The following is a 19829-nucleotide window of genomic DNA, read 5'->3' as shown; positions in this document are numbered from 1 at the left end:
ACAGCGGACATGCAGCTAAGCTTTAATATGGGGATTTGATTTTGAATGGGTCATCATGCACAGACATGTTTTGTGTGGCCATTTATCAGCGGCGGGTATAAAAAGTTGACTGCGCGACTTGTTGTGAATATGCTGGAGTTGATATGAGCTGCATGATGAATAGCCGGTGTCAGGTGTTACCATGGGGATGATTACTTGAAAGCAGCCAAGGCAGTATGAGCATTTGGGATTTCTAGCCAACCCATCAAATGCTTGGCAGGCTATTTATTTCAAATATACAGGTAGTTTCAGGCAATAAGAGTCTGCCTGTGTTTGTGTGTGTGTGTGTGTGTGTGTGTGTGTGTGTGTGTGTGTGTGTGTGTGTGTGTGTGTGTGTGTGTGTGTGTGTGTGTCTTTGTGCCAGACAAAAAGAGATCACGCTGCACTTCAGTCAAACAGCCTCCTACCATTTAATTACAAACCTGCACTGACACATATCACTGTCAACATCGGCGCCGTTGACCCCGGTAACAGGACACGACAGCGCGACATACTGGCTCGTCGGCGCGCTCAGCTCGGAATGGCGAGGAAGTGTTTTGGTTCCTTGTCTCTCCTCATCTTTCTGTAAAGCCCTCCACATGTAGAGGAGAGTCCCTGAAGCCCGCCAGCCAGCCCTCTCACTCGCGGCCTTGTTTCTAACACGCCCCACAGGCCACAACAAAAGGGGCTCTGAAAACAACCTCTCAAAACTTTGACTGGCAGCCCGGTGGTGCGAACCGCCCCGATGCTCCACACAGATACTTTGCAGATTTAGAGAGATAGGAGTTAAGCCCAGGATCCACCAATCCCTTTGGTCTCCTCTTCTTTTCTCTGCCAATTTGGGACATCTGCTCTGAAACCACAGCATCACAACCCCCCCCCCCCCCCCCAACTCCATTTACTCAAAAGCCTAAAGTCTGTCTCTTCCTTCTTCCTCCCCACCCCTAGTGGGGATTTGTGATTCAAACTGGGCTGAGGGACCTAAACCCCTCTATCTCATCTGCAAACATACAAATGCATAATCTGCTCTTTCATTCCGGCCCATTCACATGCATGCTAATGACCTGTGTTGGCCCCTCTTTTCACCAAGAGCCCTTTGCTTGGGTGCTTTGAAACCCACCCTGGCAGTGTGATGCGGCCCTGGATCAGGCTGGATTGTGTTGTTTTTTTGTACAGTGCACAATAGACACAGTGTCACAGTGTTTGATGATTTGTCACCTCATGGCAACATGACAGCTCAGTCAGAGCCTCCCAGGCGAACACGCGCACATTTCAGCTTTGAAATGTCAAATCCTCACCCGATCACCGTCCCGGGGGCAGATACCAATTAAAGAACAGCTTGAAATTTGAGGATATGAGCTCATTTGTTTTCATGCTGAAAGTTTGATGAGAAGATTGATTCCCCTCTCATGTTGTATAGTGGAAACGCCTGCATCTGTTCAACAGTGACTATTTAGCATCCTGCTGGTTAATTTGTACAGAAAGTATTTAGTTTGTGCTAAAAGATAAAATACGCTGTGTCCAAACTATAAAGTGCTGAACTCCTGATGTCATGTCCAGACTCTGTTAGGCCCCTGTCTTTGAGTGTTTCTCTCTGTTCCTCTAGAAAATTAATGTGGTCTCTTCTTCTTTCTCAAAAACTCAAAACTGTTTTTCAAGGAGATAATGGTGGCAAAAAGCGAGGGGAAAACGTCAGAATCATTTATTTTTGAATGTAAGTACTTAACCGAACAGCTAACATGTTAAAAAAAACACATTTTCAACATTTTTAAATAACCTGAGAACTTCGTCCATAGCTCTGTTGCTAGGCAACGGCTGTAAGGCTGGGACCAGCTAGTGATGCAATAAGAAGACCAGACTTCTCATTTTGGTTCGGCCGACGTGGTCAACGCGGCTGATGAAGGATGAAGCTGACGTAGACCTGGTCCTCCGAAGGATGTGGCCACTGAGACGGAGCTATCAAGTCCTGCTGCCTGCAGGCTCGACTCAGGTGCCGCCCCTCACCAGAATGTTCTGGGCATTTTCGTGTTGTTGTGAATGCTTCTGACCCGTAGAAAGGTAAACTCCATAAAATGGCCGCATCCAGTTTTCTGGACACTGTCTGAAAAAGGCTTTTGTTTTTTTCCATATCTATATAAAAGCAACAAGTGTCATGTAAAGATATCTTTCTAATGTTTCATCTGTCTAAAATTACAGTTGTTTTTACAGGTATGTCGGTGCAAACCGTGACCCCTGACCTGCCCATGGATATGATTATTTCATTATGGTCTGGGGCTTATTGGAAATGGTGTTCTTTTTAAGCTTCTACAAACAGAAGCACTGAAAATGGAGTGAACCATATGCCATGTACACATGTTGGATTTTCTCCTCTATAGTTCGAAATGTCTGTGTCAGTTTGACGGGGGTTTTCATACTTGGGGAACAGAACATGGGAGTTCCAGGAGCCAGGTAACCAGTGGAGACGTTAATGGTTCCAGGCCAAGAAGTAGTCTGTGACACAGCTGTGCTACAGCACAAACAACACAGATTCAAACCTACAGGCAACAGCGATTCATCCTCAATTCATCCTCATCCTTACATTTCCTCATCTCCTCCTTTGCCCCTTTCCTCCTCCTGACCTCATTTGCTGCTCTGTCCCTGCACATTCTCCTCAAGCTGTGTGTGGCGGTGGCCCATAGATCAGCAGCCCTGGAAGCAGCAGTGTAGGGGTGGAGGGAAGCAGCGAGCGGACGCGTTTCTGATGCACTGTGTCCTGTCCTTTAAACACAACAGGGTACTGACACCCGTTAATCAATGGTCAGGGCTTCAGAGACCATTTAATGGATCACGCTGCAGAGATCGAGCACCGGACCCGGGCGGAGGTGGGGAAGCCTCTCTGAGCACAAAGTGCACTGTCATGCTAATCATCAGTCCCTGCAACACTAAGGGCTTTCATAAGGAAAGTGCTGGGAGGTAAAGGGGAGGTATTATTATTTGTGTGTGTGTGTGTGTTTGTGTTTGTGTGTGTGTGTGTGTGTGTGTGTGTGTGTGTGTGTGTGTGTGTGTGTGTGTGTGTGTGTGTGTGTGTGTGTGTGTGTGAGGGTGTTTCTGTGTTGCAGCATTTTTAATTAAATGTGAAAAAAAATCATTTGAGGGGAAAATTGAGTATTTCAGTAATGAGACGTTTGTAGCTCCTCATTTATATTTTTCATTAGACGTGATGCCACAGCACAGATTACAGTTGCATTTAGTGCCAGCTGCTACGTCGAAATGTTCACACCATAACACTTGAAGAGCGGGGTTAGGGAGTAATGGATTATCTTTAACAAGATTAGCATAATCTGGTTAGGAGAAATGCTAAATGTAATCCATTCCTTTAGATTTAAAAAGAGAAACTGTCCCGCAACTTTACAGCTTCATTCTGAATTGTCGATTTATGAGCAAAAAGTGGAAATTGCATATGTTAATTGTTAATTAGTGTCTAAACATAAGGAAAATGAAAGTAATGTCTTTAGTACATTGAAGTGTGTGATATATTACGTTTATACATATTACTGCAACTCCTGAAGACAACACAAGCCACTTTTCCACAGGTCAAAAACCCACTAACACCCACTCTCACCTGACTTTAGCCTGTAATGTGAGTGGATTTGATTTGCATTCACTCCCAGGTCATATAACACAGCAGTGGACACTGGTTTTAATCGGCTCTGGCTCTGATGGAAACATGACAACCAAGTGAACACGCTATAATTTGTTTTTGTTTTATTTTGGAAGTCTCGATGCTGATGCTGCATGAAGCATCGACTACTTGTGGACTTTTTTTTTTTTACAACTTAGGAACAACCTGCAACAGTGTTTTGGAAAATGGAACAATGGTAAGGCAGCGACAGGTGGGAGAGCGCCTCAGTTCCCAGGACCTTTGTGACGTCCACCATGACTCAACGAGGGGAAAACACAGAAAGGCAAACTCCTCTACTGGCAATAGGAAAGGAGTTGCCTTTTTTAGCAGGTTTACCCGCATGAAAAAAACTGCATATACCTGCCAACTTTTGTGTAGAAAAGATAATATGATAACTTATTTTTGCCACAACATATATTAAACATTTTGTGTAATATTGTATTGAAATTTCAGAGCATTTTGATGATGTATATTGTCATGACAACATAAACATAAAAGTATGATTATTAAAGTCATATCTGAGCTGAGTAGAGTATTTTTTTCCCTTTGACTGTCGTATCCAGAGCATTTACTGAAACACTTCACACGTAATGTTTCAGCAGCAGCTATCTTGTGTGTGTATGCACCGTTTCCCTCATTTGCTGCCTTCAAATCATAACACTCAGCCAGCTTAATTAAAACAGAGCCCGTTTTACATAAAAGTCGTTGCTGAAAAGACTTTGATTTCCGTTTGTGCTTGCAGTGCAGAGATGCAGAAACTCCTCCACAAAGTTTGAGAAAAAAAAGCCTGATATTTTTGTGTCTCTCCTCACAGTTTGGGCTTAGTGCTGCATGCGCCTCACAATAAAGAGGGTAGTTTTCCATTGATGAGCCGGTACAGGCAGCTTCAGCACCGGCACCAGCAAATCACTTCTCTGTTAAAAGGCCCTGATGCGTAGCAAACTCTCCTGCCAAGCCTCCTCGCTCCAAATCTGCCTGCTTGCAGACCCCCTGTAATTGGAGGCATTAAACTTGCTTTGGACAGGATGGCAAATGAGTGCTTTGAGCCTGGAAGAGAACTGACTGGTGCATTCAGGAGGGGTACACAAGTAGCTGCAGCTAAATCGAACAAATCACTGCCAATCCTGCAGATCTGTTAGTGAGTGCACGAGCGTCTGCAGTTGTATTTGAATGGGTGTTTGCAGGGTTTTCTCTTCCTGCAGTAGCCTGTCTGGCCTGGTGTTTGTGTGCGATTATGTACATGGGGTATGAAGGCAGAGCTGCTGTTAATCTCGCAGTAATCGTCGGGATCTCTCTGGTGATGGAGGGATTTGACGGTGAACCCTCCAACTGTCTGGTCACTGACAAGCAACCAGCAGCCATGAAATAAAACCTGTCCGTCATCCCGCCATCGCTTCCTCAGTTTTCACTCCACCAAGCATGCTCATTAAAATCGCCGTGAGAAACTGTCTCGGCTGATTTTTCATCACTTAATGGTCTGTAATACAATAATGAGATATTTTCCTTTAGGTTTGCTGCCATTTTGCATCATCTTTAAATATGCAGCGGTGGGAAAAAAAACGCTACATTTCCAGCTCTCAGGAGATGGCGGGTGGCGGATGTTGTCTGTGATGTAAGCAGTGAGCCACAGTGGCCGGCGAAGCTGGAAACGCTTCAAGTGTTTACTGGTAATCAGGATGCAAATCCTCACTTTTGACACTGTGTCAGATCTCAGATGTCATGGAAAATACCCAGCATGTAAAATTGTTGTTGTTTCAGAGATGAATTTAAAGCCGAACACTCTTCAGAATAACTTCCTACAATGCAGCTTTTCACTGGAAGCCCTCGTCCTGAACCGGTTTGTATGCATAGTGTTCTCCTGCAAGGTCAAGCATTTCTACACATCTTATTTCTTGCTTCAACAGAAAGAGCAGTTACACCACAAAGCGTTTATCTGGGATCTGCCTGCAAAAGCTTTGACACACATGATGAATGCCACGCTGCCTAGGTCGCCCAGTGGAATTACACTCCGTGGCTCGGTGTGTGTGCGCATTTGTGCATTTGTATGTGGGCTTGGTGTTGGTCTAGTGTGTGATTGTAGCAGATTAAAGAACATGTGGAAAACACAACTCCAGGAGGATCATACAGCTGCAGCCAGTCAAATATGGTTAATCATGAACCCTTGAAGAGCGCCACCTCCCCCATGATCGAGCTCCCTCTTGGTCAATAAAACCAGGGGGTGACAGCTTCCCTCTTCTGCATCGCTCTGGAGAAAGACCCAGTTTGTGTCCTGGTTACCAGATTAAAGCCGAACAACATTGACATTTGGTGTGACGCCAGATTAACTTTGCTTCCTTGAAGCCTGTCCAGCAGCAGCAGCAGCCGACACTGAAATCCCCAGAATAGTCCTGTGGTCTCGCTAATTGGCGAGCCGCGTGGACCGGCCTTTGATTCGTCTTAAATCTTAATGAGTCCGTCCAAAGCTGCTGTGATATTCCGACTGAGGTGGTAAAACACACTCACGATTCCCTCCTTTCATCCCGCGGCCGGATGAGCAGAGACCTGGAACCTCAGCTGGGTGAACCCGCCGAGAAATCAAAGAGAATACCAGAGACCGTTTAATAATTTATTTGCATATGATTATCGTAAAAATACTGAAAGAGAAATGCTTATTTTTGTTCTAGTTTTCTGGCGTTTTTTTTTCTTCCTTTTTTTTTTTTACAATCTAATACACCTTTAATTGCACAGGAAAAAGTCTGCCCTAACAGACACAACGTTTGATTTTCTTCTTTCATTGTGACATATAGTTTCAGATATGTAATGACCATTAAACTGCGATCTGCGATTTGTTTGCTCCTCCACAATAAACAAACAAGCATAGAAACAAGGGTCATAGAGGCCAAAGTCAGGTCAGATCAAGTAAATGCTGAGCAGATTGGTCTAATAGAAATATAGTATTATATACAGGCAGTTGTTTTAGATAGAGAACTGCGCTGACAGGTGGCGTGCTGAAGAAAACACATGTCGGGCGAAATAAACCAGTGAGTGATTTGTTTAACATCAAAGTTTGTAGGTCTGGTCAATATTAAGGTCACGGAGCTATCATGTGGATAGGGACCTTTTTAGTTCTCGCTGATCTGCAACATGTTCGCCAAAGTAAAAGATACAACAACAGCACTACCACGGGCACTTTTCATTAAAAAACAAAAAAATGCCGAACAGCGATCTCGAAAGTCTCCTCAGTGTTTTTTTTTTTAAAGGTCTGAGCAGAACGTTTCCTTCTCAATTCCCTCATTCATTTTCTGTCTGGTTTGTTCATGTGTGAAAAAACAAGCATCGTAATAAAAAAGTTGAAGCCCCGGTACTCGTAAAAAAAAACACCAAAAAAACACCTCTTTGCAATAATAGATAACAACTTAGCATTCAAAACAATGCCTATATGAATCAAATAAGATTAAGAAAACATGGACGTTAAAGGTCCATACAGCAAGATGCCACCAAAGCAACAGTTAACGTGGAACTGGTTTTGTACTTTTCCCATGAAGAAGCTTCCACTTTGGCATGCACATGACGTGTCCCGCACAGTGTCAGTTACATCTCCCCTCCGACACAGAGAGAGAGACGGTGTGAAGACTCAGATGCTTTGTACAGATTTGTAACAAGTATATCTCCCAGTACACATGGAAGACGGTATTTAAGAGGAAGCGGATGAAAAGTAAGGTTCATTTTTTTTTCTTGGTTTCCAAAAAAAAATTGCAAAGTAAAAGAACATTGGTTGGTTGGGTTGGAAAAAAAACAACATTTGACTGAACGTCTACAGATGTAGAGCGGTCTTAAGAGTTAGTTTTAAAGCAAATGTTTGCTTTATTTTGGCACTGTTGTATCGTTATAGACACTGAATCCTATCATCTGTGTGAGCTCTCTCATCCTCCGTCGGGGGTGGAAGAGAGGGAGGGATTGATTCCCAACCAGCAGAAAACACATGCAGACATGCAAACACAACCTGAGAGGGGGCAATAGGAAGTTTGGCCTTATGTCAATTTTACAAATCCAGAAAGTGTCAAGTAATGAACACACACACAACTGCAATGGAAAGTTCTCTTTAAATGGACATTAAATCTCCAGTCGGGAAAAAAAGAAAATCTCCAAAAGTGGGTCCTTGCTCTCTGCAGTTTCTCTCTTCTATCTTCTTCTTTTTATATTTTACATTAGGCTCTTTTTGCAGCAGAGTTTCTAGGTAGTTTCTCATTCGTCCTGCGTCCTCCGATGATTTGTGGCAGCTCACACTCTGATGGGGAGAGTTTGGCTCATCTGTTGCCGAACGATTTCCTGACTGGTGTCCGGACTCTTCCTGTTGTGTCCTGGCAGCGTTCCTCCGAGCCGCAGCAGGTCCCTGCCAACACAAAGCCACGCAGGTCAACAGCAGGTTCACAGGCACTTAAAACTAAAGATACAGCTCATTATTACTGCGCTAAGTGTTCTCATTGAATGTGGATAAAGGCCTAATCCATCTTAGTGACAGAGTAGCTATATTCTGCATAGTCCGTATACCTAAGAGCTACAGATTATGTAAGAAGAATCCAGCTCATTCATCACATTTCCAGTTTTAATAAAAGTTCTGTATATTTCTCAGCTATCTCGGGAGAAGCGCTGTAGCCTCAGAGTGTCCTTTGTTCCTCGGCCAGTGTCCTTGTTTTTAAGGCCCTCGTGGCTGTAGATACTCTACAGATAGCGCCGCATCTCATATCCTCCCCCTCCCTCCATTATCTGGCCCAGCATCGCTGCGCAGCCAATGGCAGGTGAACAGCGGAGAGAATTCACCGGCTCAGACGCACACAGAAACACGGGAGACGCTCTCTAAATCATGCTCAGACAAAATGATCCTTTCTCTCTCCTTCTCTTCCTCCTGCTCCCGCTCTGCCTATCTCTCTTGTTGTTGCATACAGATGAGGCTATAAATTAATCATTGGCATGTCATCCGCACGCAGCGACACGTAGCATAACATGCACACACACACACACACACACAAACACACACACACACATCCCTTTCCTATTCGCCCATCATAGCATCGGGCGCGCCCTCCCCTGATGCATTAAAAAGCTCATTAGCAACCTAATTAAACACATTCCTCTCTTTTAGCTTCTCCTCAATCTCCCTTATTACTCACACTTCATCACTTCCTGCTTTTCCACATCAGCAGCTCTGGCTGCTGTCTGTCCTATCACCTATATTCCAGAATCCAGCCAAGTATAGGGGAATTAAACCGAGGTCAGCCATTACATTTCCACACACAATTAGCTTCACTGAGCCCAAATCCTGGCATAGCGATCGCCCTTGGGGCTCAGTGTTAGCGTGAAACTTTGAGCCAAGGAGCTGGCACCAGACCTGGATACTGCATGTATGAATTCTGCCTTTTGTACCTAGTCAGGGTCGTGTAGTCAGGGTTGCAGAGTGGAGGATGTGTGCTTGATTCATTAAACGTCCCTGCAGGAGCTGAGGATCGAGTATCTACACCGGCACCAATCATATTGTTGACTGGATGCCAGAATAACAAAATGCCGCACAAACGTGTTGGTAAAAATGGCTGAAACATTTGGAGACAGCAAACATAACCTGAAATACAACTCAAGTCAAGGCGTCGATGGCTACCTGTGAGTAAGTCAACTTGTAAACTTCAGAGGGAAGTGTCAGTGAAAAAGAGGCAGACGTTTTTGTCGCAGCTCCAGCATCCTCCAAAATCAACCGAAAACATAAAACAAACCAGACCCAATAGGCATGAAAGCTGTTGTGAGTCTCTTTAGGCCGGCAGTCTTTTTCTTTACGGTGACATCTTATTCTAACAGCCCAGAGGCGCCGCTGCTCGTCTCTGCACCAGGAGGAGTCTTTGTCCTCAGCTTCACAACAGGAGACAATTTCACACCAGGTGAGAGAGAAAAAATTGCATCACCTCTTTTTTGTCTTTGCTCTATTTCTGCTGTTACTGTAGAAAAACCTCCAAAGCATTTTGTGCCTATATTGAACGATAGCAGCTTAATGCAAATACTTTATATTATGACCGCAACAACAGTCAATATTGCAGTCACAGGAGACTTGCTACCAAATATTATATAAGTATATTATAAATAAACTTAGTGTATGCACCTATATGTACCTATATTCTATATTATACATACATATACACAATTCATTATGTGTATATTGTATTTCTAGTTATTTGCTTTTGCTTTCTTTTTATTTAACATGTGTAAAGTGTCTTTGAGCATTGTTAAAAGGTCTATATAAAAAAATTCAAATTCAGTAATTTGTAGTTGAACATTTGGTTCAAAGCTCTGTGCATAGTTGAGAACTCAGTGAAACTGAATATTTTGCTATAGCCACTCAGAAAAAATAAACTTCAAACTCTAAATAAATTCTATGTAAATATTGTCTGAAAAGCTGATAAATCTCGCAGGAAACCTGCCAAGGTGGCACCAGTGAAGTGTTTTGCTCTAAAATGAAGTGAAATTGCAACATATTTTCTGAAAGCAAAAATTTTCCATCCACTTCTCTCAATTCAACTCAGCGTCTGAGAGGCGGTTGGAGAACAAAGGTGCGGCACAAACTATGACAGAAAACTATGTGAGAAAAATATGTGAGAAAACTTCTGCCGTGTCTCTAAGTGAGGGATTAAGGTGTCAGCGTGCTTCAAACGAGGTGCTTGTCAGCTGGGTGAGCAGCAGCCTCCTCCACCCACACCTTTCAAATGTTGGAATCAGAGGTGGGGGTTGGGGGGGGCTGCATCAATCAATTTCTGTAACATTTTACGAAACCAACAATTCACAACAAGCTCGCCCACTTCATGCAGTGGATGGCGCCCGTGAGAAACAGCTGAACTGTGTTTGTACAACCAAGTGCAAGAGTGTCAAGTTATCGTCATTTCGGCTCGTCACGCATTCTTTTAGGCTGAAGATAGACTTGCTTTTAACTTTATCTTGCTTTATGTGCACAGGTACGCATCGTGGCTGCCACACTTCAGAAATGAACGCTTTTGTCTGCATGATGCAATACCCACATGGACAGTAGGGGCAGTGTATTTGCTATTGTCACGACATCCTTGATTTGAGGACCTCACATACCATCTATGATGACCCTGTTTCAAGCATACGAACATTAAGTCCTGCACATGGACTTACCCTGAGTTGGCGTTGGTCACCACCTTGAGGCTGGCGGCATTGCGGAGCAGCTTGTCCAGGGTGCTGACAATGCGCGAGAACTTAGGCCTCAGGTTCCTCTCCTTCATCCAGCACTCCAGCATCAGCTGATGCAGCACCATGGGACAGTCCATGGGCGGCGGCAAACGGTAGTCCTGCTCTACTGCTGTCATCACCTGAGCAACAGGAAAACATCATTAAGGCTAAGATTTACCAGCAATGCAAGCAGCTATATGTGTGCAGGGGCGTTGCAACAGGGTAGGAAGAGGAGACCGGGACCCAAAACTGAGAGGGGGCCGTGACTACGTTAGCCTTTAGCTACGGCAGTTTTGTTAGATTGCCAACCCCCATGGTTGGGAATCAAAACTAAAAATGCAAAAACATTCAAATAAAGATTAAATTTCACATTTACTGCAACATTTTGACCCCAAATTTTAACATTGGACTCTCTTGAACAGAAAGATTCGATCAACTTTATTGTGGTGCTTCTTCATAGTGCTAACAGCCAAAGTTCTAACGCTCTCCCTTTTCTCATTGATTACTGCTCACTCAGCTTCCTCCGCTCAGTCTGTCACATCTGCCTCCACAAAACTGTAAAAACTATTTTTCTCAAGTATTCTCAAAGTTGTCACTTCAAAAGAGCCATGATTGATAGCAGAGACAATAAGTGGGGGATGAAAACGTTTGCTCATTGATTTGATTTCGCCTAGCAACTACATTACCCTCCATACACTCTGAATGGGTTTTAACTCCCCACAACAATAACAAAATTGCCATTTGGGAGCAATAAAGCCTTTCTGCTGCACTCGTCTTCCCCTGCTGTTTGTCCTTTGATTTTTTATGTCGAGCGAGTACCTCTGTTTATATCTCCTATTTGTCGACTCTGTTGCTTATTGAGCGACGACTGCGGCACAAAGGCTGCCGGGAACAATAGAGGCCCGCGCTACTTTGATGCTTTCATTAGTGCGTGTGGGTTTTGTTATGAAAGTTATACATACATTACTGGCATTTTTCATTTTGGCTCCTTCTTTGCTTTATTGCTATCAGCGTTACAACTCCTCTTTTTGAAGCACAATACAGAGCGGATACTCCTCCGAGAATAAAGTGGAGGTGTACACACCGCTTCAGTACTTTGTTCAAGAGGAGGAACCCAGAGATTTCTTTTTCTTTGCTGCGAGCTAGCTGCTGTAGATGTCTGTGCAGTGCAGATAGCCTTCAGGTAACAACGCCCGTAAAAAAAAAGCCTTTCCTGAATATGCCTTTGTGTGTGTGTGTGTGGGGAAGGAGGATTTGCAGTATGGATTTGTAGAGGGTGGGCAGAATGGGGCTGTAAATAAATTGTTAAAAACTAGAACAGAGGCACACAGCTGCACCAGCATCTGCAATGAGGAGATAAAGACAACTGAACAGGCCCGGGTCCAACATGTCACGCTAGAAATCATAGCCACCGCAGCTCAGAGAAACTTCCACGCACTACTCCCGCGTTGGTCTGTGGATAGGTGTTTGCTATAACTCACATCCTGGTTGCTCATGTCCCAGTATGGTCTCTCTCCATATGACACCACCTCCCACATGACGATGCCGTAACTCCACACGTCACTGGCAGAGGTGAACTTCCTGAAGGCGATGGCCTCTGGCGCCGTCCACCGGATGGGAATCTTCCCTCCCTGCTCACAAACACACACACACACACAGAGGGGGATGGAGTCAACACCTTAGGAGACATTACAATCAGACAACGACACGGGGAGACCGCGCGAACACACACATGCAAATTTCCCAGACGTGCTAAGGAAAATATTGGCACACATGATCAGTCACACATGCATCCGTGTGTATATGTGAGACAAGTGAAGGGGATCGAATTAGAAAGCACAATTAAACACACACAGAGGAAACAAACACACAAGGGCAGAACACACACACACACACACACACACACACACACGTGCGATACTGACCAGGGAGCTTGTGTACGTGGGGTCAGCAGAGGTGTCGTCCAGAAATCGTGACAGGCCAAAGTCAGAGACCTTGCAGACCAAGTTGCTGTTGACCAGGATATTCCGCGCGGCGAGGTCTCGGTGAACATAGTTCATGTCTGACAGGTACTTCATCCCCGCGGCGATGCCACGCAGCATCCCAACCAGCTGTGTCATCGTGAAGCGTCCGTCGTTTAGCTGGGAAAGAGCAGGGAAGGGGGAGGAGAGGGTGGTTAATAAAGGAGGATCAGTGATGGAGGGGAAATGAGGAAAAAAGGATGTGGAGAAATATGGAGGAACAGACAACAGGGACGGGTTTATGAGCTAAAGAGGAGGGGAAAGCACCAGGGAGCCAATCAGTCACTGAGGCAACATAAACATGACATGTGTCATAATGCTTCACGGCCGCTACTGACAGTCACTGACAGCTGACCTTTTCACACATGCTGTCCAATTAGCTGATTAATTATACTCTTTGCTTTCATAATAAACCCATTAGGGCTCAATACCAACAACTACCAACCAACCACACACAAATAAACAAGGGAGCAGCGGCACTGGAATCTCAACCAGACCTCTGCAAGTATTTTTTTTCCCCTCTCTACATTTTCTTCTCCTGTGAACTTTAAAGTCAGCCCGTCGACCGGATTGGCGCAGCATGTTGCTCAAAGCTCGTTTCCCTCATTTCAAAGTCCACCATTTGCGGATTTTTGCCCTTTTATGTGAACATTTGAGAAGCATGAAACAAATCTGAAATTAGGGCTTTCAAGGTTTAATTTACAATTCTCCACGTTTATGAAGTGTGCCGCCGCGGGATGAACTCGAGATCATAATAATTCAGCACTAAAAACCTGTGAAGGCTCATGAAAGCCGATGTGCGACTGTGCTGGACTAAAACTAATCAATGGAATGTCGACGCACAGTAAATACTGATACATAATAACTCGGCAAATCTGGACAAAGCCGTATCTGCGCCGAGGCTCCCTTCTATGACTTGAATATTTAATACAAGCGCAAAACAATTTTCGACATAATCAATCTCTCAGACTCAGCAACAAGAAAGCAAAGAATACAAGACGTGACATGACAAAACCATAAACATCCTGCTTTGTAGTCTGCACACTCCACTGAGATCTGACAGCAAAACAAGCCGGGATGGATGGATGTATAAACAGCTATGATTCATCGCAGGCCTTCGAAGCCACGGTGGCGTGTAGGTTGGAATGTGTGTGTTATTTCTGTATATCTGTAGTGTTTCTACATGTGCATATGTTGTGTGTGTGTGTGAGTCTCCAGGGAGCATGTGTGGGACACATTCAGACAGTTTGTGCATGTGTAACTAAGTTAACTCTATAGTGTCTTGGTTAGAGCAGAACTCAGAGTTCCTTTGAGTCACAGGCAGTGTGACACTGGCGGCGAGCGGGGGTGAGGACGGCACAGGCTGGGTGGTTTTTTTGTGTTATTTGTGGGACAGCTGACTGAGAGGAGTGGGTGAGAAGGAGGGAAGAAGTTCAGGCTGGACAATCAGATGTACAACAAACTCCTTTTCTTTTTTTAAGTACCAATTAGTCTGTTTTTGTTATTTTCAAATGTCAGAAAACAGTGAAGGTGACGTTTCCAATGAAAGATTAATGGGAAATTATCTGACAAGGAATTCATCAGTTGTTACTTTTTAAGAAAAAAATCAAAATATACTGAGATGTAATGATTTACTTGGGCTCTTGTGACCTGAGTTTTTAGCTTTTTTCTTACACTTCACAAAAAATGTTGATTGATATTGAAAAAACTATCAATTGCAGCTATTTCAAATTATTTGTTGTGGAGGAGCAACGTACGAAACCTAAAGACATTGATTTTGCAATAATAAACAGAGAAAAGCAGCAATTTAACGCATCCGAGTTTGTCGCAGTAAAAGCAATTTAGACTCAAATAGTTAATCCATTACCAAAACTGTTGTCAATTAACTGGTTTTAATTGACTAAATAATTGGACCTCAGTACTTTTGGTGGTGCAGACTGAAATGTGTCTGTAGCACCGAAAGCGGCAGAGTGCCAGATCACGATTCATCGTCTCATTTACTCGTTCTTCTTTAACCATATTAGAGCTTCACTTAGATCTTACACTGCATTTTATTCAGGCAAAGTTCTGGTCAAGCTTCTTATCGAGGTGACATTTAATATTTAAGAAGTTATAAATATTGAAATATTGAAACATATACTACATAAATATATTAGGAAAAGTAGAGCTGCTACTAGTTATTTCCATTATTTATTTGATAATAATCTTTCAGGCTGATTTATGAATTATTTATTGTTTCATATACCGAGTCAGAAAAAGACAAGAAGAAAGAAAACAGAAAATAGTCCTATCCTCAAAAATAAACTATCAATTTTCTGTTGATCACATCATCAATATATTGATCATGTTCTGAAAGGAAGAAGACATTCATGTTACATTTAACTAATTTCATTCTTGATAAATCAGTTTTTTGATTTGTTTCAATGAATTAATGCTTTTCCCCAGATGACCAGTTTTTTTTCTGATCAAAAGACTAAACCCAGGATGAAAACACAGACAAAGGCAGAAGGTTTGCACATTTTAGAGGCAAAATACATTGCTTGGTAACTTTGATAGATTACTTACAAAATTCCTCAATTCTCAAAATTAATGTTAATACATTTTCTGTTGATCGAATGGTGACAACAGAATTAACTGGAATGTATCCAAATTTAATCAGGCATAGTTGTTGTGTGGCTGCTTATGATATAACATGTTGCAACAATCAATGGGTTTTGAAAAATGTGGTCAAATCATAAAACTTTGTGTGTCAGTATTGTCAAATTTTATGCAACACCCACTAATCCTAAAGATTTTAGTTTTTTTGAATTTCTCTATTTTTGCCTTTTGTCTTTGTGCATCCATATGGAGAGGTGACAACAGGCAGCAAGGTGTCAATACAAGCTGATCAATGTCGAGACTCAACAAATCTGAATATCACTTCAAGATAAATTGCATTTAAGAGCAACAGCTTTGCATTGATTCCCCACAAGCATTAAGTAACCTCACTCAGCCTAACAGCTGCAGTAAGTAGACTTCGTCACAGTGCAGCCACGCGAGAAAACACATTTTCCTGAATGTAAATGACATGTAATAGCCCCCACGCAGCTGGAAATGTACTGTGTGACACCTCATTTCTCATCCTGCCTTTGTTCAGCATATTGTGTAGGTGGTGGTAGTCTGAACCAGAAAGTCTGATCAGTAATGTATTCTGTAGTTGTACAAAGACTCTAATACGCTGGAGCAAATCTATCCAAAGGTCTGCTCTGTGACAGTTCTCCACCAGGAGTTTGTGTATTGGAAAGTCTGTCAGCATCAGTCACTCACGTCAAGCAGAGACACTATGCCTGTCTCCAGGCGTTATATTGCACATTTAATCTCTATCACTCAGCAAGTGAGCGCCTCAGGGTGTTTTACAGCGAGAAAAAACATTACGATAACCCAGAGGTGTGGTGAATGACTGTCTGCATGTGTGTGTTCCTCTCAGCTTTGATAAAAAACAGAAAGTAATCTTCTCTGTCAGAGGTGTTGCAGCATGCACCTCCCGTCAAGCTCACCCTGAGGAAGGAATCGAGCGCTCCGTTCTCCATGAATTCGGTGATGATGAGGACTGGACAGCTTCGTGTCAGGACGCCTTCCAGCCGTATCACGTTGGGGTGGTCGAACTGCCCCATGATCGAGGCCTCGCCGAGGAAGTCCCGCCGCTGGCGCTCGGTGTAGCCGGCTTTCAGCGTCTTAATCGCCACCACCATCTCTCTGCGACCGGGCTGCTTGAGACGCCCGCGACACACCTCGCCGAATTCACCTGCAGTGAGAAAACAGGTGGGGGAGGGGGATGGGTGAGGGAGGGAGGGAGGAAGGGGGTGAGAGGGATTGAGTGAGCAGAGGAAAGAAGAGGAGGGGTGGAGGGAAAGAGGAGGTTGTGGAAAAGTGCAGGGAAAGGGAGCGTTACTGGTTGGAATCAGGAGTGAAGGAGCTGATTTGAAAGAGTTGAGGGTCAACGTCAACTGTGGGAGAGGATTAGAAGAGAGAAGCGGAGAGGTCAGAGATGTTGGGGAGAGAGGGAGTGACTGGTATCGATCGAGTGTGCAACCTGGGAGCGGTGTAGGGAGACAGAGGACGGGCAAGGAACTTGGGGGTTCTAGATTTGGTGCCTGAGTACGAATGTTTACAGGAGAGCGGGAAAGTGAAAGAATAAAAGAGAGGCAGGGAGGAAGGTTGAGCGAGCGGGAGCAGATTGTCATTTGAGGTGATGTTAGGACACAACATGCTGCTGGAGAGCAAGAAAAAAACAGACTAGAGGGGGAAGAGCTGCAGAAAAGACTTTCCCTTCAATCCTAGCCACCCTCGGCGCTCATGCACACTCTAACCCTTTCTCCCAGAGAGAGACTCTCTTACAGAGGAGACCCAAGGGCTTGATGGCACACTCGTGTTCAAATAAATGATTAATAAACCTGAATCATTCTCCAGCCACTCAGACAAAAACAACAGCAGTTTTTTTTTTTTTTACCTGCACCGATGACTTCTTCTATTTTCACGCAGGAGATGTCTATCTCTTTGGCGAACTCATGGACGGCATCGTTGGGGTCCTCGTAGGTGAAAGGGTCGATGTACACTTTCACCCCTGGTGAAACTGAGAGGGAAAGAGCTGAATCAGCATCCACATAGTATTATACATGAGTATAGTTATTAAAAGGCAGAAAAGTGAAGTGAATGAAATCAACCAAAAGACATTAGCCATGCTAACTTAGCCACTCTAACGATGGTAATTCATTGGTGATTTGTTAGTTAATTTCCAGGGGGATAGTCAGTCCCACATGAGCACCAACCAACACACCATGTAAAATGTAGGCCTCCCAAATATGAGGTGCAAGATACTGCAGGTCACTTCACTCATGAAAACGCACAGCAAACACAGTCTCTATCAAGTTAATGCTGAATGCTGCGGAAGACAGTAAAATCTTTATGGATATTTTTTAACAGCCAAAGATGAGGTTGGGATTTCTTCTGATGCTTCTTAATGGTCAATCTGAGTGTGACAGACGATCAGTGTGTTTGTGTAGCGAGGCTCAGAGCACTGTTCTCTTGTATGTTTTTAATGACATTTGTTTTCAACTTTTAAAAATACTGCGGATCCATATGTTTTTTGGGGCATTTAAAAAGGAGCAAAGGGCCAGGCTGGAACTGAACCAGCGGCCAAGCCTCTGTTTGTGGGGCCCCCAAGCTTCCGTCCTGCAATTTAGTTAGCAGCATTAACTAAAGGATGTTCATAAGCACACACAAATCCTCTGTACATGTAGCACTCTCTATCTCATAAGGGATGGGGGGTGGCAGAATTGTCAGATTATTTACGGGGATGAATTTTTGGTCACTTTGGTTTAAAGGGGATGAACATTACAAATCTGCCTGATCCTAATGGCTCCGGTTATTTTCTCTTGGTTAGAGTTGCGTGCTAACATGTTGAACTGAGACAGTGACCATGTTAAACATCACATGCTACACATTTAGCACTTCCGTTGTGATTATATTTGCATGCTGACATTCTCCATCTGTGTGCTTGAGATTTGTCAGCTCAGCTGCTCTGTCTGGTCGGGGCCTCCTCCGAACAAACGGGGGAACTGATTTCCTGCCTCGATCAGGTGATTGGATAATTGATTGAATCAGTCGGTTAACTGTACGGGCATGACCGCAGAGGACACGGCTCCCAAGCTGAACACATGAACTTACTGTATTGCTGCAGTTTCTCAGTGTACTCCAGCTCGGAGCCGCTGCGCTGCTTCCTGTAAACAAGCAGCACATAAACAAAGTCACATTCACATACTCAGAGTTGATCGTTTCCAGGTAGAGCATATTAAAACTAATATTTAACCATCATGTGAAAACTTCAGACTGCCAAGGAAGAAACTCACAGAGCCGCCCTGTGAATTCCCTCCTCCTTTTTGAAGCCCAAGAGTGAGTATACGCACTTTGAAAGCACGTTAAAGTTTAATGAGCCTCTTTGTTTAGAGCCTAACTAACAAAATGAAACATGCAGTTCAGGCTGTCAGTAATAAAAAAAATCAAACACTTACTTAAGGCAGACAACAGCGATAACCACCATGGCAACAATGACCACCAGACCTGCAGAGGCCGAACCGACGATGAGAGGAAGCTGGTCCTGCACCGACTTCTGAGGGTCACCTGGACCACACACACACACACACACACACACACACACACACACACACACACACACACACACACACACACACACACACACACACACACACACACACACACACACACACACACACACACACACAAATAAGTAAATAACAGCAGAAACCCTGCTTGAGAGAATTAAAGGTGGCCTGGTTCTGCATGTAAGGACTACCAATTAAGGTAGCCATAAAAACTATTAAGCTGGAACTCCCATTAAGAAAACTCTGGCAGCAGCTCATCAAGCACAGGGGGTGTGTTTGTGTGTTTGTGTGTGTGTTTGTGTGTGTGTGTGTGTGTGTGTGTGTGTGTGTGTGTGTGTGTGTGTGTGTGTGTGGGGGGGGGGGTATACGTACTGTGTAGGCTGGTGCTGAAGTCCATGGGGTTGCTGTAGCGACCGTATCCAGCAACAGTGCGAGCTCTGACCTGGACCACATAAGGCGTAGAGGCCCTCAGCCCCTCCACCTTGGCTGAGCTGTGCTGGGCAGTTACTGTGTGCGACATCGCTTGGCCCTGACATGAAAAAAAAATCCGTTCTTTAATGTGTTGCCCCTAAAGCATGAATAAAGCTGCTTTCTGAAAATGCCCGGACCCGATTTTCTAGACCTTGCCTTTCACATATGGAGAACACAGCAGGAGATTTCCAGGTTGCCATCTTTGTCTCTCTTTTGCATTCTGAGATATTTGTATTTTTCCAGTTTTGTGTCCATCATCAACGCGCCCACACACTCGTTGTGGATTTT

The 19829-nt window shown here is 44.0% G+C and overlaps 1 protein-coding gene across 1 annotated transcript in view; it reads right to left on the bottom strand.

The window, feature by feature from the left end:
- Positions 1–7529: 7529 nt before the first annotated feature.
- ephb3a (eph receptor B3a) overlaps positions 7530–19829 on the bottom strand; it is a 30169-nt gene continuing 17869 nt past the window's right edge. Inside the window, exons 7-15 of the mRNA XM_034613805.1 lie at positions 19443–19599; positions 18960–19068; positions 18616–18668; positions 17399–17521; positions 16446–16693; positions 12814–13029; positions 12370–12519; positions 10835–11028; positions 7530–8051 (exon numbers count right to left, since the gene is read on the bottom strand). Coding sequence (XP_034469696.1) covers positions 7940–8051; positions 10835–11028; positions 12370–12519; positions 12814–13029; positions 16446–16693; positions 17399–17521; positions 18616–18668; positions 18960–19068; positions 19443–19599 — 1362 coding nt within the window. The 3' untranslated portion in view covers positions 7530–7939. The remainder of the gene's footprint in view (positions 8052–10834; positions 11029–12369; positions 12520–12813; positions 13030–16445; positions 16694–17398; positions 17522–18615; positions 18669–18959; positions 19069–19442; positions 19600–19829) is intronic.

Source organism: Hippoglossus hippoglossus, chromosome 17 (genome assembly GCF_009819705.1).
Source record: "Hippoglossus hippoglossus isolate fHipHip1 chromosome 17, fHipHip1.pri, whole genome shotgun sequence".
NCBI classification, from domain to species: domain Eukaryota; kingdom Metazoa; phylum Chordata; class Actinopteri; order Pleuronectiformes; family Pleuronectidae; genus Hippoglossus; species Hippoglossus hippoglossus.
This window is presented reverse-complemented; position numbering and strand designations above follow the sequence as displayed.